Source organism: Salvelinus namaycush, chromosome 10, assembly GCF_016432855.1.
Source record: "Salvelinus namaycush isolate Seneca chromosome 10, SaNama_1.0, whole genome shotgun sequence".
Taxonomy (NCBI): domain Eukaryota; kingdom Metazoa; phylum Chordata; class Actinopteri; order Salmoniformes; family Salmonidae; genus Salvelinus; species Salvelinus namaycush.
In genome coordinates, this window is record NC_052316.1 from 3402842 (window position 1) to 3425930 (window position 23089).

General features: G+C 40.6%; 1 protein-coding gene across 4 annotated transcripts in view; it reads left to right on the top strand.

The window, feature by feature from the left end:
- Positions 1-2790: 2790 nt before the first annotated feature.
- The window catches only part of negr1 (neuronal growth regulator 1), a 390601-nt gene continuing 370302 nt past the window's right edge, over positions 2791-23089 (top strand). For 2 of the 4 annotated variants that reach the window (XM_039002066.1, XM_039002068.1), the window contains exon 1: positions 2793-3224. In XM_039002066.1, coding sequence (XP_038857994.1) covers positions 3055-3224 — 170 coding nt within the window. In that variant the 5' untranslated portion in view covers positions 2793-3054. Of the gene's footprint in view, positions 3225-23089 lie in introns of all 4 variants that reach the window. The other 2 variants (XM_039002065.1, XM_039002069.1) reach the window with 2 other exon arrangements.

The following is a 23089-nucleotide window of genomic DNA, read 5'->3' on the forward strand; positions in this document are numbered from 1 at the left end:
GCCAAAGAGTTCAATCTTGGTTTCATCAGACCAGATAATCTTGTTTCTCATGGTCTGAGAGTGTTTAGGTGCCTTTTGGCAAACTCCAAGTGGGCTGTACATGTGCCTTTTACTGAGGAGTGGCTTCCGTCTGGCCACTCTACCATTAAGGCCTGATTGGTGGAGTACTGGGAGATGGTTTTAGGCTGGGTTTCTGTACTTTGATATCAGCTGATGTAAATACATTTGATTTGGCTGTCCTTCTGGAAGGTTCTCCCATCTCCGCAGAGGAACTCTGGAGCTCTGTCAGAGTGACCATCAGGTACTTGGTCACCTAACCTGACCATGGCCCTTCTCCCCCGATTGCTCAGTTAGGCCAGGCGGCCAGGTCTAGGAAGAGTCTTGGTGTTCCAAACTTCTTCCATTTAAGAATGATGGAGGCCACTGTGTTCTTTGGGACTTTCAATGCTGCCTCGGCGCTCTACAGACAATTCCTTCGACCTCATGGCTTCGTTTTTGCTCTGACATGCACTGTCAACTGTGGGACCTTATACGGACAGGTGTGTGCCTTTCCAAATCATGTCCAATCAATTGAATGTACCACAGGTGAACTCCAATCAAGTTGTAGAAACATCTCAAGTATGATGAATGGAAACAGGATGCACCTGAGCTCAATTTCGAGTCTCATAGCAAAGGGTCTGAATACTTATGTAAATAAGGCATTGGTTTTTCAATTGTAAAACATTTGCAAACATTTCTAAAAACCTGTAAAAACCTTATTCTAGTCAAGGCTCATCCTATATAACTACTGCTGTACACACCTTCCCTATTCATCTACTGTCCACACTGTCCATACACAAGAAACATATACATTGAGCCAATCAGTTATGTTGTGACAAGGTTGGGGTGGTATACAGAAGATAGCCCTATTTGGTAAAAGACCAAGTCCATATTATGGCAAGAACAGCTCAAATAAGCAAAGAGAAACGACAGTCCATCATTACTTTAAGACAAGGTCAGTCAATACGGAACATTTAAAAAACTTTGAAAGTTTCTTCAAGTGCAGCAAAAACCATCATGTGCTATGATGAAACTGACTCTCATGAGGACCGCCACGGGAAAGGAAGACCCAGAGTTACCTCTGCTGCAGAGGATACGTTCATTAGAGTTACCAGCTTCAGAAATTGCAGCCCAAATAAATGCTTCACAGAGTTCAAGTAACAGACACATCTCAACATCAACTGTTCTGACGAGACTGCGTGAATCAGGCCTACATGGACGAATTGCTGCAAAGAAACCACTGCTAAAGGACACCAAAAAGAAGAAGAGACTTGTTTGGGCAAAGAAACACAAGCAATGGACATTAGACCGGTGGAAATCTGTCCTTTGGTCTGATGAGTCCAAGTTTGAGATTTTTGGTTCCAACCGCCGTATCTTTGTGAGACGCAGAGTAGGTGAACGGATGATGTGTGGTTCCCACCATGATGCACGGAGGAGGAGATGTGATGGTGCTTGGCTGGTGACACTGTGATTTATTTTGAATTCAAGCCACACTTAACCAGCATGGCTACCACATCATTCTGCAGCAATATGTAATCCCATCTTGTTTGCGCTTAGTGGGACTATCATTTGTTTTCAACAGGACAATGACCCAACACCTCCAGGCTGTGTAAGGGCTATTTGACCAAGAAGGAGAGTGATGGAGTGCTGAATCAGATGACCTGGACTCCACAATCACACGACCTCAACCCAATTGACATGGTTTGGGATGAGTTGGACCACAGAGTGATGGAAAAGCATCCAACAAGTGCTCAGCATACGTGGGAACTCCTTCAAGACTGTTGGAAAAGCATTCCAAGTGAAGTTGGTTGAGAGAATGCCAAGAGTGTGCAAAGCTGTCATCAAGGCAAAGGGTGGCTACTTTGAAGAATCTAAAATATATTTTGATTTGTTATAACATATTTGGTTACTACATCATTTGATATGTTTTTTCATAGTTTTGATGTGGTCACTATTATTCTACAATGTAGAAAATAGTAAAAATAAAGAAAAAACCCTTGAATGAGTAGGTGTGTCCAAACTTTTGAATGGTACTATATATATATATATATACTGTAAAGGAAGAGAAGCTTAGGACTGACCCCAGAGAGATATGCCACCGACAAGCATTTCTTTATGTCAGCTACTATACAGATTTAGAAAAATAAAACTAATATCAGCCATACCATAACTTCACAAAAGTTTCTAAACTTTATTAGGGTAATATCAAAAGTAAGTCAAGCCATTGTTTATTGGGAAAATACGAGCAGACCAGGGGAAAAAAGGCACTACCCTCCCATGTGCCCCCCCCCCCCCCCCCTCACCCCCCAAAGCCAAACATAACCATTGTTACAACCCTCCCCTATTTTGGATCACCCCTGCCCCCAGTAAATTTCGATCTGTCCCTGAGGATGATTCTCCAATCGATCTTTAATTGCTATTGGGTAGTGATGTAGACAGTACTGTAGCACCTTTACTGGGTCGTCTCTAGTTACCTCAGCCACAAAATCATCATTATGGCTAAACCCCGCCTATAAATAGCTACAATGTCTCTTATTAAACTCTTATTTTAAACGAAACTCTAACCTTAACCCCAGATTTAACCACACTACGAACATTATGCCTAACCCTAAGATTAAATTATGACAAAAAAACACATTTTTGTTCATTCTTTGTTATGATATTTTGACTTTCTGGCTGTGGTAACTAGTGACAACCCTTTAACTGCTCTATCACGAACCACTGGGAACAGGTTGCCTGGGAAACGGCCGCATGGCAACAGGATCAGAGCCTGGGAGTTGTCTGCCGCTAGGTCTGCTCCCATTTTATCGCATTTCTTCACTAGATGGTGTGCAAGCCACTGGAGAGTAGGCTGCACTTACTAGCGCACAGTAGGCTACGGCTCCAACAAAACAAACCTGGAAAACTACATTATACGACGCGCCATTTCTTTAGGCTTTTGAGGAGGAAACTGTGGGAATAAAAGCTTTGCTTTAAGGTTTTCATGCGACTTGGATAATATTCAATCCAGCTGTGATGGACATAATGATTGCGGTGCAGGATGTGTGTGTCTCCAGTCAATGGCTTACCGCTATAATTCTCAGTCTGTGCTGCTTTTTGCCTTCGTGCTTACCCGCTGGACAAACTGTGGACTATGCATCGATTGAAAGTGTGGTCACCCGACAAGGCGATACGGCTCTCCTGAGGTAGGAAAACAAGCAAAGCAGCTTCAATTTCCCTCTGTCTCTGCATTCACGGACGACAGAGTTTCAATATCTAACCAAATAGTGCTGTGACACCAAACAATAAGCAGCCTATAATTTGATTCATTTCAGTGTTGCATTCAACGTTAGCAATTCTAAACTGGGTCACTCGCGCTACAAAAAAACAAGCCATTCTTAGCCCGTGTGTTTTTTTCATAGAATTAGAATCATAGAATGGATGAACCTTCCTATGATGAGATCAGCCATTTTGGTCAGGGGTTGGCCAACCATTGTTTTCCAGTGCTGTTATGAGATGTTGTGTAAAATAATGAATTTGAAGAATGTATCTGCACTGTATGCAGGGCCATGCACAGACCTTTCTGGGGGCAGGGTCTCAAAATGAAAAAAGGGCACTCCCCCTCGAAAAAAAAATGGGCTTTCATAATTCATATCTCGAAATTTATAACATACTAACTGCCTCTGTAGCAAACCTTTGTAAATGTTTTAGTATAGGCCTATTTATTTCTGCAACACACTCATCACAAGTTGTAAGCAAGCTAGTTACAGTGCCTCCTAAAGACATGATTGACATCAGAAAAATAGGGTAGGCTATTGATCAAATACACATATCATTGGTCACATACACATATTTTGCAGATGTTATCGCAGGTGCAGTGAAAGTACACACAAATCCCCCAAAATGAAAAGAAATTGAGAAGTATCAGAACGATCAATGCCAGAGTCCGATATATATATATATATATATATATCAGTATTGCTTCCGTCCCTCGCCCCAACCTGGGCTTGAACCAAGGACCTTCTGCACACACAAAAAACATAGACAACAGTCACCCTTGAAGCATTGTTACCTATCGCTCCACAAAAGTTGCGGTCTTTGTAGAGCAAGGGAAACAACTACTTCAAGGTCTCAGAGCAAGTGACGACACCAATTGAAACACTACTAGCGCGCACCGCTAAGTAGCCATTTCACACCGGTTACACTCACCCCCCTTTGAACTCCTTCTCCGCAGTGATCAGGGTCATGGCACCAATGTAACTGTATTGCTTTCGTCCCTCTCCTCGCCCCAAACTGGACTTGAACCAGGGACCCTCTGCACACATCGACAACAGTCACCCTCGGAACAACTACTTCAAGGTCTTAAGAGCAAGTGACGTCAACGATTGAAACGCTACTAGTCCTCACCGCTAATTAGACATTTCTTACCGGTTATAGAAATCTATCTATCTATCTATCTATCTATCTATCTATCTATCTATCTATCTATCTATCTATCTATCTATCTATCTATCTATCTATCTATCTATCTATCTATCTCTATATATATATATATATATATATATATATAATCTGGTTGAGAGAATGCCAAGAGTGTGTAAAGCTGTCATCAAGGCAAAGGGTGGCTACTTTGAAGAATCTAAAATATTTTGATTTGTTTGACACTTTTGGTAACTACTTGTGTGATTTCATATAGTGAAGACATCAAACGTATTCTTAAATGTAGAAAATAGTAAAAAATAAAGAAAAACCCTTGAACGAGTAGGTGTGTCCAAACTTTTGATTGGTACTGTGTGTGTGTGTCTGTATATATAGACAGTGTGGCCAGTATATGAATAGGAAATGTGTGTGCAGCAGTGTTATCTAGGATTAGCCTTGACTAGAATACAGTATATACATATGAAATGGGTAAAACAGTATGTAAACATTAAAAAGTGACCAGTGATTAATGACTATGTACATAGGGCAGCAGGATAGAGTACCGGGTGGTAGTCAGCTAGTATCAGTGACTAAGTTCAGGGCAGGGTACTGGGCGGAGACCGGCTGGTAGTGACTATTTAACCGTCTGATGGGCTGGACATAGAAGCTGTTTTTCACTCTCGGTCCCAGCTTTGACGCACCTGTACTGTCCTGTCTCCGCATTCTATACTGAACAAAAATATAAATGTGACAATCAGTCAATTGAAATAAATACATTTGTCTCTAATCTATGGATTTCACATGACTGGACATGGGTGGGTGGGCCTGGGAGGGCCCACTAGGGAGCCAGTCCCAGCCAATCAGAATGAGTTTTTCCCCACAGACAGAAATACTCCTCAGTTTCATCAGCTGCCGGGAAATGTCTCTTTTTCACGACCCTATCTTTCAAATATTATTTGTGAAAATCCAAGTAACTTCACAGATCTTCATTGTAAAGGGTTTAAACACTGTTTCCCATGCTTGTTCAGTGAACCATAAACAATTAATGAACATGCACCTGTGGAACGGTCGTTAAGACACTAACAGCTCACAGACAGTACGCAATTAAGGTCACAGTTATGAAAACGTAGGACACTAAAGAGCCCTTTCTACTGACTCTGAAAAGCACCAAAAGAAAGATGCCCAGGGTCCCTGCTCATCTGCGTGAACGTGCCTTAGGCATGCTGCAAGGAGGAATGAGGACTGCATATGTGGCCAGGGCAATAAATTGCCATGTCCGCCTAAGACAGCGCTACAGGGAGACAGGACGGACAGCTGATCATCCTCGCAGTGGCAGACCACGTGTAACACCTGCACAGGATCGGTACATCCGAACATCACACCTGTGGGACAGGTACAGGATGGCAACAACTGCCCGAGTTACACCAGGAACGCACAATCCCTCCATCAGTGCTCAGACTGTCCGCAATAGGCTGATAGAGACTGGACTGAGGGCTTGTAGGCCTGTTGTAAGGCGGGTCCTCACCAGACATCACCGGTAACAACCGGTAACAACGTTTGTGCCTATGGGCACAAACCCACCGTCGCTGGACCAGACAGGACTGGCAAAAAGTGCTCTTTCCTGACGAGTCACGGTCTTGTCTCACCAGGGGTGATGGTCGGATTTGCGTTTATTGTCGAAGGAATGAACGTTACACAGAGGCCTGTACTCTGGAGCGGGATTTGGAGGTGGAGAGTCCGTCATGGTTTGGGGCTGTGTGTCACAGCATCATCTGGCTGAGCTTGTTGTCAATGCAGGCAATCTCAATGCTGTACGTTACAGGGAAGACATTCTCCTCCCTCATGTGGTACCCTTCCTGCAGGCTCATGCTGACATGACCCTCCAGCATAACAATGCCACCAGCCATACTGCTCGTTCTGTGCGTGATTTCCTGCAAGACAGGAATGTCAGTGTTCTGCCATGGCCAGCGAAGAGCCTGGATCTCAATCCCATTGATCACGTCTGGGACCTGTTGGATCGGAGGGTGAGGGTTAGGGCCATTCCCCCCCAGAAATGTCTAGGAACTTGCAGGTGCCTTGGTGGAAGAGTGGGGTAATATCTCACAGCAAGAACTGGCAAATCTGGTGCAGTTCATGAGGTGGAGATGCACTGCAGTACTTAATGCAGCTGATGGCCACACCATATACTGACTGTTACTTTTGATTTTGACCCCCCCTTTGTTCAGGGACACATTATTCAATTTATGTTATTCACTTGTGTTTTGAATTTGTTCAGTTTATGTCTGTTGTTGAATCTTGTTATGTTTATACAAATATTTGCACATGTTAAGTTTGCTGAAAATGAATGTAGTTGACAGTGAGGACGTTTCTTTTTTCCGATGTGGATGTCCTGGCTGGCGTGGTTACATGTGGTTTGCGGTTGTGAGGCTGGTTGGACGTACTGCCAAATTTTCTAAAATGACGTTGGAGGTGGCATATTTGTGGCATTATGTTTTGTGACAAAATTGCACATTTTAGAGTGGCCTTTTGTTGCCCCAGCACAAGGTGCACCTGTGTAATGATCATGCTGTTTAATCAGCTTCTTGATATGCCACACCTGTCAGGTGGATGAATTGTCTTGGCAAAGGAGAAATGCTCACTAACAAGGATGTAAAATAATTTGTCCTTCAAATTTGAGAGAAATAAGCCTTTTGTTCGTATGGAACATTTCGGGGATATTTTATTTTGGTTGATGAAACATGGGACCAAAGCTTTACATGTTGCGTTTTATATATATTTTTCAGTATAATTCACCAGGCAGGCCAAAACTCCGTCACACCAAAAGATGCTGAAATTTCAGGCGGTCTTTTCGAACAGCTCTTACACTGAAAGTGTATTATCATAATTTTCACTTGGACCTGAATACGAAGAACTATTTCATTTAAGTGATATAACTTATGCATTTTGTTGTAGGTTTTATGTATTGAATTAAAAAAGCTGAATTGCATCTGGTTGTCTGGCTTGGCCTGTGAACAGCAGTGATGAGATATTGTTAGTTATTTTGTGATTAATAGTTGATGGCGCTCATCACAAAATTACCTTAGCAACAGCGATGATGGATTGCACTATTTTTGCCCTATTCTCTGCATGCCCGACGGCTGTCATGTCAAACCGACTTACACCTCAGACGATCTCTCTAGAGAGGAGTCTGACACCAGGGAATTAATCTGGGTTGCTTGTGATCAGTGGCAGAAGCTGTGCCTGAATCCCAATGGTTCATTGGGCTAGAGATTATCCCCGTGGTATGAATCAGCTCAACAAACAAGTTTACCACTCCACAACCGGGTCATTGACTCTGTGCAGATCTGACAGACTGGAACGCATGGCAATGGATATGGGGACCATTTTGAATGTCCTTGGCGGGGTTTTTGAAATGAATTAAGAGGTCATTTCACAATGCCAATTATAGGCAAAATAACCTATATTTCTGATTTGAAACTCAATGCATTTTCTGTGTGTATGCAGTCTGTGTGGAGTTATAATTTCACTCTGTTCAACTCTGTTAAACTAATGGATACTGGAAAGCTCTTAAGCTGCTCTACTTGCCTCTCTGCCTTGCATCTAATTGCAGCTTATCGTTATCACCAGGATGACTGGATGTGTTGATATTTGCACTGCGATAAGGGGTATTCAGAAAACTAACTGTTTTTCGAAATCCGAATGAAGCTCGGATTGGACTTTTCCAGTACAGTGGGGCCTTTGTTTTCAGGAAGGCTTCAAACATAACTATGTAGCTAGAGACTGCAACCATAAAACTGTCCGAGGTCGCTGGCCCTCTTTTTCCAGACCATAGACTATTATAAGGCAATTTCTTCCATTCTCCTGAAGCTGATTGCAGGAAGAAAATGGTGCGCGTTCTCAAATGGTGACAAACCCAGAAGCATGCAATTAGTCATCGCCTCTGGATTATGGAATAGCTCCCAAGAGGAACGTTCACTCTGTCATGTGTTCATTATTTCTCCCTCTTCTTCAATTCTTAATGCTGCATTACTGTGGCCTTCTGTGTTGCCCCTGCCTCCCTGATTTATGTTGGACAATGGGTCCATATCAATTAAATGGCTAGGGCTCTTAGAACTAAAGGAATTGTCCGCATGTGCATCATCTTCCTTTTAAAGGCCCAGTGCAGTCAAAACTTGACTTTCCTAGGTGTTATATATTTTTCCACACAATGAGGTTGGGATAATATTGTGAAAATTATGATAATGCCCTTTTAAGTGTAAGAGCTGTTTGAAACGACCGCCTGGAATTTCAGTCTGTTTTGGTGGGATGGAGTTTTTGGTAAATTTAGTTAATAGACCAATAAGAAAGCGTACCAAATCTTTCTGCCTATAACAGATCGTTTTCCCATTCCCAGACAGTCCTAGCAAAATTATTGCTTGAGAAATGTCTAATAGCAAAGAAGCTATTTTTGTTTCTTTTTGACCATTTTAATTGAAAACAGGGTACTTATTTGTTACCCAGATAATTTGATATTGCGATTAAAATCGAATGCATTGGACCTTTAATCTTTTTTAATGACCTAAAAACTTTGCCATTTTCCTAATGGGGTCCTTTTCCGTCATTAACAAGGGGCCTGTTATTCTGAATCAGTTATTGTTGGTTTTATGCCATGCATGACTGCATAGTTTCATGTATCTGGTGCATTTTGCATTCAAAGGGGTTTCTGAACCAGTGATTCCTCACAAAACTCAGACAAAAAAAGACCATCATTTTGGGGATTTTATTACAATAGAATAGTCCTTTAGAGGACCAATTGCTGAGATATACAGTTGAAGTCTGAAGTTTACATACAGGTTGGAGTCATTAAAACTTGTTTTTCAACCACTCCACAAATGTCTTGTTAACAAACTATAGTTTTGGCAAGTCGGTTAGGACATCTACTTTGTGCATGATAAGTAATTTTTCCAACAATTGTTTACAGCCAGATTATTTCACTGTATCACAATTCCAGTGGGTCAGAAGTTTTACATACACTAAGTTGACTGTGCCTTTTAAACAGCTTGGAAAATTCCAGAAAATGATATCATGGCTTTAGAAGCTTCTGATAGGCTAGTTGACATCATTTGAGTCAATTGGAGGTGTACCTGTGGATGTATTTCAAGGCCTACCTTCAAACTCAGTGCCTCTTTGCTTGACATCATGGGGAAATCAAAAGAAATAAGCCAAGACCTCAGAAAAAAAATTGTAGACCTCCACAAGTCTGGTTCATCTTTGGGAGCAATTTCCAAACGCCTGAAGGTACCACGTTCATCTGTATAAACAATAATACGCAAGTATAAACACCATGGGACCACGCAGCCGTCATACCGCTCAGGAAGAAGACGCGTTCTGTCTCCTAGAGATGAATGTACTTTGGTGTGAAAAGTGAAAATCAATCCCAGAACAACAGCAAAGGACCTTGTGAAGATGCTGGAGGAAACAGGCACAAAAGTATCTATATCCACAGTAAAACGAGTCCTATATCGACATAACCTGAAAGGCTGCTCAGCAAGGAAGAAGCCACTGCTCCAAAACTGCCATTAAAAAAAGCCAGACTACGGTTTGCAACTGCACATGGGGACAAAGATTGTACTTTTTGTAGAAATGTCCTGTGGTCTGATGAAACAAAAATAGAACTGTTTGGCCATAATGACCATCGTTATGTTTGGAGGAAAAAGGGGGAGGCTTGCAAGCCGACAAACACTATCCCAACCGTGAAGCACGGGGGTGGCAGTATCATGTTGTGGGGGTGCTTTGCTGCAGGAGGGATTGGTGTACTTCACAAAATAGATGGCATCATGAGGTAGGAAAATGATGTGGATATATTGAAGCAACATCTCAAGACATCGGTCAGGAAGTTAAAGCTTGGTCCAAATGGGTCTTCCAAATGGACAATGACCCCAAGCATACTTCCAAAGTTTTGGCAAAATGGCTAAAGGACAACAAAATCAAGGTATTGGAGTGGCCATCACAAAGCCCTGACCTCAATCCTTTAGAACATTTGTGGGCAGAACTGAAAGAAATTGTGCGAGCAAGGAGGCCTACAATCTGACTCAGCTACACCAGCTCCGTCAGGAGGAATGGGACAAAATTCACCCAACTTATTGTGGAAGGCTACCCAAAACGTTTGACCCAAGTTAGACAATTTAAAGGCAATGCTACCAAATACTAATTGAGTGTATGTCAACTTTTGTTCCATGGGGAATGTGATGAAATAAATAAATAAAAATAAAGTGGTGATCCTAACTGACCTAAAACGGAATTTTACTAGGATTAAATGTCAGGAATTGTGAAACTGAGTTTAAATGTATTTGGCTAAGGTGTATGTAAACCTCTGACTTCTATTGTATTTTACTTTTCTAAATGCATAATTGAGAAATAATGAATCAAAGTTGGCATATTTATAAAATGTTGGCCTTACCCAAGTGTCCTTTAAGACTCCATAATGTTTAATCTGTACATGCTACAAGGAAAACATTTATCATATGAAGCTTTACCACTTGCTCTGTAATATGAGTAGAATTTTGATTACAATAAAAAATAGTTTTACATTAATTTATTCATATTGAAAAATATAAACTTGAATATTGAATATATAACATTTTCGATTTGGCAAATTGTTCTATATATTGTTCAACATAATGTACTCTAAGGGCATATCAATGTTCCCGAGTGGGATCTCAGCCAATTCTAAGTTATGGCCTATTTTATATATAGAAATTGGCATAGTAGGCAATGTAACAAATCACAGCCCTCCTTTTACTTGTACTTGCACATCCTGCAAATCACCATCAGAGGTGATCATTTTGAATAAATTGTTACATTCACTCTGTTGGTAACGCTTACGAACTGGATAATAACTCTAAAAGTAGCAGAGATTCCACTCTGGGACTTTGATAGGCACGTAGAGTATATTTTGTTCCAAAATAAAAATAAATGCCAAATCCAAAAAAAGAATACTTTCAATATTCATGTTTATATTTATCTATATTCATAAATTAATGTAAACAAATGTTTCTATTGAAATTAACATACTACTCATATTACAGAGCAAGGAGTAAAGCTTCATAAGACACCAATGTTTGCTTTCTAGCACTTACAGATGAGTCACTATGGAATCTTAAAGGAGGCCTGGGTAAGACCAAAATGTCATACATATGCCAACTTTGATCAATTATTTCTCAGTTATGCTTTTTTATACTTATGCCAAATATAGGTCAACTCCTTCCTCCAAATGACTATTCTATGGATTACAGTTCATGAAAATCCCCCAAATCATGTTTTTTTGTTGTCTCCATGGCAGCCACTCAGCTGCCATGAAGAGCACACCATCAGTGGGATCATCACTTCCATGCACCCTCATCTTCTCTATTATTTAAAAGTAAGCTACCGGAGGCACAACTCTCATCTGGCTATACCTGCTGAACGTTATATTATATTTATATATTACATTATACATTATATTTTATTTTGATTGTTCAGGTTCACCATCAGCAATCGTTTTTGCTAGTTTTGCTTTAAACAATCAGTGTATATGGTCATATTTAGATATACAGAGTAAAGTTGATAATTTCATAACGAGGAATCTTAATCTTCAAAAATTACAAGTTAATTAGTGGTTGAAGGTGGTTGAAAGTGGGGGGAACGAAAAACAGGCTACATTACCCCCCCCCCCCCCCTCCCAGTCTGATAGTGGTAGCGGGGTGGTAGATGCCTAGTCTCCTTTAAGGCTCAGATCAGGTGTCTGCATAATACACACCATAGACATACATCATGTACATACCAGTGTTGGGGAGTAGTGAATTACATGTAGTTTAACTAGTAATTTACCTACATTTTGCATTGCATCTTGGGCGTAGTTAAACTAAATTCAAATATCGGTAGTGTTTTCAGTAGTTAATTACTTTTTTGCCATGTAGCGATGTAGCTAACTACTGGAACTACACACTACTTTGTTTGCTAAAATAAAATATTGGTGAAGTATGCAATCATTTCCTCTTTTTTTTTCAGCATCAGACCTGCCTTATTCTTACTTGAACGATCATTTTTGTTAAGTTAATTTAGGCTGTTACACATTCTGTGAACATCTGAATCCAGCGTGATCTGTTCAGCTCAGACAGATCAAATTCAGAGGCCCAGTTCATGCGCTCCATCAGCAGCAGATTTAAACGTATGTTTATGCGACATATGTTGGTGCATTAAATCATGTCGCATCGAACGAAATCGCATCGATTTTGTTCTCTAATTAAACTGAATCGCACCGAATCGTCGCAAACTAAACGTATCTTTCCTACATTGTATCCTATTTCACAGCACTGTTTTCCAGGCATGTCCTATACCAGTCCCTACAGAGGTGTTTCCGCGACAAATGAAATATGTTATTGTGGCTCGTGGAAAGATCTTGGCATTTGCCAATCGAGCTTATGCGAGGGCAGGCATCCAGCGTGAATTCCTGTGTCCCCAACACAGATGCCAACACAGATGCCAACACAGATGCCAACACAGATGCCAAAGGTAGGCCTAAGCGAAGAACAAATTAATATTCTGGCTATGTAGCCTCTTCAGTTTGCAACTTCTTAATCAGTTAAAAATATATTCAGATGCATGTAGGGCATTTTTATAGTTTATATGATGTAGCCTGAGACTCCCACAAAGTTAAAAATAACTGTTTGTGTTTCCACTTAGAAGCATATTATGAGGCCCGTCTAATTTTGATCAGAGGGCATTTCAGGTGCCTGTGTGGCTCTCCTATGGAAGAACCTGTGTTTAGGCTAGGTCGCGATGCTCTGTGGTCTGTCTACCACCTGCCACATGTATCTGAATCCTCAGACGTACATGGGGAGGCAGAGGTGTCATGCCCATAGGGGGCACATGCTCCCTCTATATTTTTTTTATGTAATAAAAAAAAATAGTTTAATTAGATTATTACACTGAACAAAAATAAACACAACATGCAACAATTTCAAAGATTTTACTGAGTTACAGTTCATAAGGAAATCAGTCAATTTAAATGAATTCATTAGGCCCTAATCTATGGATTTCAGAAAACCAGTCAGTCTCTGGTGTGACCACAATTTACCTCATGCAGCACGACACATCTCCTTCACATAGAGTTGATCAGGCTGTTGATTGTGGCCCGTGGAATGTTGTCCCACTCCTATTCAGTGGCTGTGTGAAGTTTGCTGGATATTGGTGGGAACTGGAACACCCTCTCGTACATGTCGATGCAGAGCATCCCAAACATGCTCAATGGGTGACATGTCTGGTGAGTGTGCAGGCCATGGAAGAACTGGGACATTTTCAGCTTCTAGGAATTGAGTACCAACGCTTGCGGCATGGGGCCGGTCATTATCATACTGAAACATGAGATGATGGCTGGGTATAAATGGCACGACAATGGGCCTCAGGATCTCGTCACGGTGTCTCTGTGCATTCAAATTGTCGTTTATAAAATACAATTGTGTTCATTGTCCATAGCTTATGCCTGCCCATACCATAACCCCACCACCACCGTGGGCCACTCTGTTCACAACGATGACATCAGCAAACCACATGATGCCATACATGCTGTCTGCCATCTGCACTCTACAGCTGAAACCAGGATTCATTCGTGAAGAGCACACTTCTCCAGTGTGCCAGTAGCCATCGAAGGTGAGCATTTGCCCACTGAAGTCCGTTATGACTCCGAACTGCAGTCAGGTCCAGACGTTTCTGACAGTTTTGCAGAAATTATTGGGTTGTGCAAACCCACAGTTCCATCAGCTGTCTGGGTGGCTGGTCTCAGGTGATTCTGTAGGTGAAGAAACCAGATGTGGAGGTCCTGTGCTTGCGTGGTTACACGTGGTCTGCCGTTGTGAGGCCGGTTGGACGCAGTGGCATGACATCTATTCATGGATGCCAAGGGAAGTCAGGCTTCCACAAGAATTTTACCAAGAAAAAAAAGTACCAAATAATTTGGCTTTTGTCTCTGTGTTTCATACATTTCCTTCAATTCGCAAGAGGCTGAATGTTTCTCACCAGAAAAAGCATCCGAGCGAGCGAAACAGCGGGTCTCTGTCTCTGTATGTGTAACCCATCTATCTGATGCTTTCTGGTCATAAAGAGTATGACATTGTTGCCGCCCGTAGCATTGAATACAAGGGAAGCCAGCGAGCATTTGGCCTTAGCCACTCAGCTGTGAATGGTCCTGGTGCACCAAAAAAAGTGTCAAGGGAAGCCAGTTTGGATTTGGCATCACACCAGAAGTCAAGCGTCATTGACAGAAAAAAAATTGAATTGTTGCATCTGGGACTGTCATTGTCCTCTGGTGGCTGGCCTAGCTTGCTAAAATCATCCCTTTCCTAAATTATCCATTGGTGGAGATAGGGATTTGGAATTGTGATTTTACTTAATTCTCCGTACTGGCAAATGATTATAACGGCAATTCTGATCTACCACTAATTCATACATTGTGCCCCTGGTCTGAGAGGATGGAAGTTCAACATGTAGGTAGATGTAGTAGGCTAATGTTAACTAGCTGGCCCATGAAAAGAAGTTAGGCTAGCTAGCAAGCATTATAGCCAGATACCCTAGTACAACAAAACCTAAAAGCATGTACTGTATGACATAGTCAAAGACCGTTTAGGCAACATGAAAGAGGATGTCATTGGCGTTTATCTACAAATAAGGTTAGTCAACATGTTTTTTTCTACTTGCACGCACGCACACACATACCGACAGACACAGAAATCAGTACCATGGACAAGTACAGCATATTTAACTTACTGTGATTGGACTAAATAGTTTTTGGTATCTTTTAGTTGTCAATTGTATTAGACTAAGCATAGGTGACTAGATGATGTTGAAATTTTGAAGTGTAAATGGTGCTGGAATAGTGGAGGCAGCGCCTGTTTTCTTTGCAACTTAAGGTAACTCCGTGGTTCTAAATCAGTAGTTGTTTAGTAGTCCAAAAATGTTTTGCTACTTTTCTCAACAACATTGATGCCCTGAATTTAGCAGGCGCTATCGACAGATCAGTTAGAAAAAGTGTTGGGCTACTTTCTGCATATGCCATGGTCAGTGTGTACCGGAGTGACTTGCCACAGCGCTGGCCAAACAACATGTAGCTACAAATAAAACAGGGTTAAATGCTTCCAGTCTGCTGTGAAGCATTCGTCCATGTATATGGGTAAGAGTCTAGCTACGTTTTCAGGTATTATACGTTTCTAATTTTGTCAGAAAGTCGTTTTCATTGCAAGTTAAAGTGTACTGTTAGCTAGCTAGCGAACATTAGCTTGCTGGCTGGCTAACTAACGTTACGTGTATGATCTGTGTAGTAATATTAGAAATCCAGTTGCATTGTGTCGTAGCTGAATCAAAATTAGTTAGGTAACATAGATAAATAAGATGTTTTATTTACTTTATACTTGTCATTAGAATGTCTTCTTTTGGACTATACTGTTGGCAGTTGCATTTTCCTTTCTCCGCTAGGGAAAAGTCACTTGGGGCCCAGAGAGGGGAGAGGTCAGGCTTGTCTTTTACATGTCTGGTAATAGGCAGAATATCAGAAAGGGAGAAGTCAGGTTTGAACATTGTCTTCATAATGAATATATCTGTGAAACCATGTGAAGGGCTCCACTATGTCTGTACTCCAGTCATTCCCTCCTTTTCCCATTGGGGGGAGCAGTATGGCAGTGTCTGGAACCATTATACCAACCCTCTGATGTTGAACTTATCTTTCATAGTATATGACCTAGAGGTTCACTCCCCTTAGTGAGCTTCTCCAGGAGTGGGGAGAAGAGGGGTTGTATTTGAGATGGGTGTATCTAGAATTGACAATTGATATATGCCATTGGATGAGGTAATGTTTTGGTAATATGAAGTACCAAGAATGAGAAGTAGAACCTCGTCTTAGAGAGCAAACTGAACAATAATTTATAGCTAATGCTATCTGGCTATGGGATACTCCTCTTTCAAGTAAAAGGCCCTTTGTGAAGTTCCTAAGATCTGTGGTTCGTCATGTAAGTTGAGAGGGGTGTATCTTGGCTATAAAAGATACTAAGAATTGTTTAGTAAGCACTCTCAGAGAATTCATTTATAGACACTGAATTGATCTGAGAGTCAAAGGGCTATGGTGAAGCTCATATAATTAAAGATGGAGTTTAAAATATAACTCTGACTTGTGTGTGGTTTGTAAATTCTTTCCATTTAGTAATACAGGAAATTACCACGACAATTGCTAGTTATAGCCTAATGTTAGATAACTAACATTGAACCTAGTTTGTTAGCTTTAGCTACCTGCAGATTCATACTACAGCTATGACAATGTTTATATTGGTAGTAGCTAGTATGTGTTGGGATTATGCTGGGTCATTGTTTAGCTAGTTAGCTATCTATAGTATTTCATGAGCATGTCTACATGTCTAGACAATAGTGACACAGCCACTTAGCTCGATGTGCCTGGGGTTTGGTTATAGCATTTCCTTCACATGACCCATCAATTTAGACAAGTGTGTCAGGTAAGTGTCATCTAATAATGATCAAATATTTTTATCTGGACACTTTCTGTTTTTGATATTGCTCTAACCATTTCACTGTACTGTTTACACCTTCTGTATCCTGTGCATGTGACAAATACATTTAGATTTTATTTTATATAGTGTGTTTACCACATGGCCTCACATGTGAATCCTTAAAGAGATGGGTGGGGCTAAGGCGTAAGAGGGTGTGAACGATGCCATTTTCTCAAAAGCGGGGTTACAAGTTTATCAACTTTCAAAGCAGAATTACTTTCCCATTGTAGTGTATGATATACCATTTTCTAGCTCTGAGTCTCTACTTTTATCCAATGTAAAAAAAACACAATTTCAAATTTTGATACATAAGACTGAATCGAGGCAGACGATCACATATTATATTTTTTTCAGATGTTAAAATAATTACTAAACTTCCTTTTTAAACCCATGTTTTATAAATATTTATACAAATATTTTTATTTTCTCAGTAGTAAGTGATTCCTTCCAAGGTGCACCACGGAGCAAAGATATATGCTAGGCTGGATGCTAGATACTTTAGTGCGTGCAGACAGTGGAGGAGGAGAGAGTGATTTTAGCTGCCAATGATAGGCTGGACTCGCAGGAGGTATGTTTGTAAATTAATTTGATCAAGTTATGTAGCCTATTGATTCCTTTTTGATGAATAAATACAAATAAAATGCTTTCTTGTTTCTCTATAATACTAGCGACATAGCAATTTTATTAAGTAGACTTTAGCTAACCAGCTAGATAGGTTCACAATCTCATGACTAGCTACCAAGCCATTTCAGGCTATCAATCAAGTTAGAGTAGCTTGTCTAACTATCTTAGCTTGCTAGACTTTAGAAAATACTAAAATTGCTTTAAATCTTGGGTTATGCTACTATACCAGTGTGGCAGTAAAATCATTGTGCATGAATGTGCATCATTCATTAAAATTACAATTGGACAGGGCTGGGTTTCCCAAAAACATCGTAGCACTAAGATCATCTTTCGTCCATTTAGTTTCAATGGAATTAAGATGATCTTAGTGCTATGATGCTTTTGGGAAACCCAACCAGGGTAAGGATGTGTGCTTATGTGACCTATCCAGAAAAATATACTATTTGTTTGTACATAAAATTAGGCATAATGATTTTGGCTCTAGATTGAAGGAAAAACTGTTTCAGGTGTATGAAAAATGCAAAATTCTCTGAATTACTTTGTGCCCCCTCTAAAATAATGGGTGCATGATGCCCCGGTGGGAGGTGACCTGCTTTAGCCTCGCGGGACACATCTGAAACTGTCGCTGCTGATTAAACGGCCATGTCCTCCAACATGCCATTTCCTCTACGGGTTTAATGGGATCAATGTTGCTGTCAAAACAATATTGCTCTCCATTTCATAATCTTCATGTCCCAAATGCTTACTAAAACTGGGACATACCTTGCAATAAGCATGCTTATTTTGACCTAGTTTTTTTAAAGAGATGATTTCATGCAAGTATTATGGTTCATCACTCCCTCCATCTTTACAGTTGAAAGATTGCAATGACCAATGTAATATTTATAATACTTGCGTTTTAGCGGATGCATTTATCTATACATTTAACCATGCGTGCATTTTACCTATGGGTGGTTACGCGAATCAAACCCAATAACATGGCATTACAAGCGCCATGCTCTACCAACTGAGCTACAAAGGACCACACTATGTACTGTACATCAAATGATTTGTCTAGGCCTACATCTACTGAGGTGCCGGCGTATAGCACTGTGTAATAATTCACTGTTGACTTTAGTGTTCACGATGAACAGTTAATTTATATCAACCATTTACAAATGATGAACAAGATGAAATACAGTATAGGCCTGTAAAATGTGAAGAAAAATGGCATCAGCTTAAGAGGATTTCCCAGCTAAGCTGAAATATACTTTACTGTAACAAGCCTACAGCTGCTCTCTGAATGCTCCAAATCAGCAAGCCTCGGCTTGCTAGTGTTATCTATTGTTACCCAAGGAAGGATGGCTACAGTAAATGTATTCGTTTCAATTCATTACACTGGCAACCATTTGCGTATGATAATCTTAACTATTGATGAACTTCAGTTAGCAAGGTGGCAAGGTAGTGCAGTATGTCCTGAGTGGCTAAGCACACTTGATGCTTGCTTTGTCACCTCACAAACAAGTACATTTCCCCACCTCATTACAGGATCCGGAAGACTATCACCGGTAGATAAATCAAAGGCTTATTATTTTATTTAACCTTTATTTAACTCTGTGTCATTTATAACCATGTATCACTCTGTGTCAAATGCCTATTGTTGTTTTGAGTGCACTTATTTCATGTGTTATTCATTTATACTACAGGGAGGTCTTTGAATAAAGTAGTACTTGGGTTTGAAGAATCATTACCTTTTCATGCGGTCCCTCGTGGAACCAGGTTGAAAGGGGGGTTCAGCTGTGGCTTTTATACACAAGTTATATGTAACCATTAAGTAGGCCTAATAGCCATTGAAAATGCAAGTAAATAATTTCAAAATAGCTAAAAATGAAGATTTTACTGGCACCCAGCTGAGTTCTGTGGCAGCACCCCCATAATTGCAATGTTTCTATAAGAGAACATCTCAAAGGAGTGTTTGTGTATTTCAGTGAAAAGTCTGTGGTGGAAGGTAGCCTAGCAGTTAACAGCGTTGGGCCAGTTACCGAAATGTTGCTGGTTTCGAATCCCTGAGCTGACTAGTTAACTTCACCCTAATTGCTATTGTAAGTTGCTCTGGATAAGAGCGTCTGCTAAATGACTAAAATAAAACTTGACACAAAATAATTACAGCTGCAATATCAGGTTTTTAAGGCTAAAGCGATCACAGGTCTTCGAGCTGTTTAGAACCATTAGGCAAAAAAAAGCAGTGTATCTAGTCAGGCGGCTTGTGGTCGTAGATAGGATATGTTGACATGAGTGAAGTAGAAAGCAAACATGCTAAACTTTAGAATAGTTTAAGGTAAAGGTAAGGTAAGGTTCCGTGGTAAAGTCAACCTGAGCATGCAAAATATTTTTTGCCCCATAATTATCCTGAAAGTAACTGCCCAGTGTTTCTAGACTTCTATGAAATTTGCCCTCTAATTACTTACAATATGAGGAAAATAGTTTTTCCTTCCAAGAAATGGTAATCCAAGTATGTTAAACAGCTTTTCTGGGTTGGAATGTAGAATGGTGTGGGTGTACCCCAACAATGGAATGGTGTGGGCGGAATGGTGTGGGCGTACCGCAACAACGGAATGGTGTGGGTGTACCCCAACAACAGAATAGTGTGGGCATATACCAGTCATAAAAATATTTATGCATGTAGACTGCTGATTGGCCAGCTCATCCTCCTCAGGAGTATAACATCATACTCCTATTAGGTAATTGAAAGTTTTTGTTTTTTTAAAGATGCAAGATGCAGAAATTGCTCCGCCATTTCCTGGTTACTAACATTCGAATAGTTCACCTAATTTCTGTGTATGTGACAAAACAAGCGTGTATAGTGTAGAGAATCATTTTACCATCTCAACTGCTGTGAAATATATTTTCCATAACCAAAAATATTGTATTTTCAGCTGTTTGAAGCTGGTATTGAAAACCAAAAGTAAAAGATGCAAAATGAAACTTAGAAATAGAGCACAAAGAACAGACCTACTGTTTATTAGACTTGCTTTCAATGAGAATGACAGATCTAAGCCTCACATTTCTATGTGCCTTTTGGAAGGATCGTCCAAAAAGTGACATTTTGCAGCTTTAAATTGTCTGTTTGAAGTGGGGTTATATCTCCAATGTATGCTTTGGCCACAAATACGAGCTTAGAACGAGTCAACTGTCTGGGCGTTGTCGATATGTGACCTGAAAACTAGCTGTTATTGGCCGAGGTTTTAATGTATTTGTATTTATTAGGGATCCCCATTAGCTGCGGCTAAGGCAGCTGCTACTCTTCCTGTGGTCCAAACGCATTAAGGCACTTTGCTAGCAGCATACCACCCTGCATCCCACTGTTGGCTTGCTTCTGAAGCTAAGCAGGGTTGGTCCTGGTCAGTCCCTGAATGGGAGACCAGATGCTGCTGGAAGTGATGTTGGTGGGCCAGTAGGATGCACCCTTTCCTCTGGTCTAAAAAAAAAAATCACAATGCCCCAGGGCAAAGATTGGGGACATTGACCTGTGTAGGGTGCCATCTTTTGGATGGGAAGTTAAATGGGTGACTCTCTCTGGTCACTAAAAGATCCCATGGCACTTATTGTAAGAGTAGGGGTGTTAACCCTGGTGTCCTGGCCAAATTCATGGTCATTGAATCATCCCCAGTTTACAATTGGCTCATTCATCCCTGTAACTACCTCCCCAGGTTGTTGCTGTAAATGAGAATGTGTTCTCAGTCAACTTATCTGTAAATAAAATGACATCACACAAAAGATAAAACAGTACATCATATAACATTATTACATATCTACAATACAGAATGTATAATAACAATAGTGTACCTGTGTGTGTCTCTTCGCAATATCTGCTGTTCCATAAAGTGTATTTTTGATTCTACTGCTTGCAGCAGTTACCTGATGTGGTATAGCTCTTTGTAGTACTGTGACGCCTCCTATAGTCTGTTCTGGACTTGGGGATTGTGAAGAGACCTCTGGTGGCACATCTTGTGGGGTATGCATGGGTGTCCGAGCTGTGTGCTAGTAGTTTAAGCAGACAGCTCGGTGCATTCAGCTTGTCAACACTTCTTACAAAAACAAGAAGTCAATCTCTCCTCCACTTTGAGCCATGAAAGATTGACATGCATATTATTCATATTAGCTCTCCATGTACATTGAAAGGCTAGCCATGTTGCCCTATTCTGAGCCTATTGTAAAGTTCCTGAATCCCTCTTTGTGGCACCTGACCACACGATTAAACAGTAGTCCAGGTGCGACAAAACTAGGGCCTGTAGGACCTGCCTTGTTGATAGTGCTGTTAAAAAGGCAGAGCAGTGCTTTATTATGGACAGACTTCTCCCCATCTTAGCTACTGTTGTATCAACATGTTTTGACCATGACAGTTTACAATCCAGGGTAACTCCAAGCAGTTTAGTCACCTCAACTTGCTCTATTTCCACATTATTCATTACAAGATTTAGTTGAGGTTTAGGGTTTAGTGAATCATTTGCCCCAAATACAGTGCTTTTAGTTTTAAAATTATTTAGGACTAACTTATTCCTCGACACACATTCTGAAATGAACTGCAGCTCTTTGTTAAGTGTTTCAGTCATTTCAGTCACTGTAGTAGCTGATGTGTATAGTGTTGAGTAATCCGCATACAAAGCCAGTGGCATGTCGTTAGTAAAGATTGAAAAAAGTAAGGGGCCTAGACAGCTGCACTGGGGAATTCCTGATTCTAACTGGATTATGTTGGCTAGGCTTCCAAGTACACCCTCTGTGTTCTGTTAGACAGAACTCTTTATCCACAATATAGCAGGGGGTGTAAAGCCATAACACATATATTTCCCCAGCAGCAGACTATGATCGATAATGTCAAAAGCTGCACTGAAGTCTAACAAAACAGCTCCCACAATGCTTTTATTTCTCTCAGCCAATCATCAGTCATTTGTCTAACCACTGTGCTTGTTGAATGTCCTTCCTTATAAGCGTGCTGAAAGTCTTGTCAATTTGTTTACTGTAAAATAGCATTGTATCTGGTCAAACACCATTTTTTCCAGAAGTTGACTAAGGGTTGGTAACAGGCTGATTGATCGGCGATCTGAGACAATAAAGGGGGCTTTACTATTCTTGGGTAGTGAATTTACTTTTGCTTCGCTCCAGACCTGAGAACAAACACTTCCTAGTAGGCTTAGATTGAAGATATGGCAAATAGGAGTGGCAATATCATCCACTGTTATCCTCAGTCATTTTCCATCCAAGGTGTCAGACCCCGGTGGCTTGTCATTGTTGACAGACAACAATCATTTTTTTACCTCTTCAAATCAAATACAACAGGTGTAGACCTTACAGTGAAATGCTTACTTACAGGCCCTTAACCAATAATGCAGTTTTAAGAAGAAAAAAAATAAATGAATAAAAGTAACATAACTAAAGAGCAGCAGTAAAATAACAATACCGAGGCTATATACAGGGTGTAC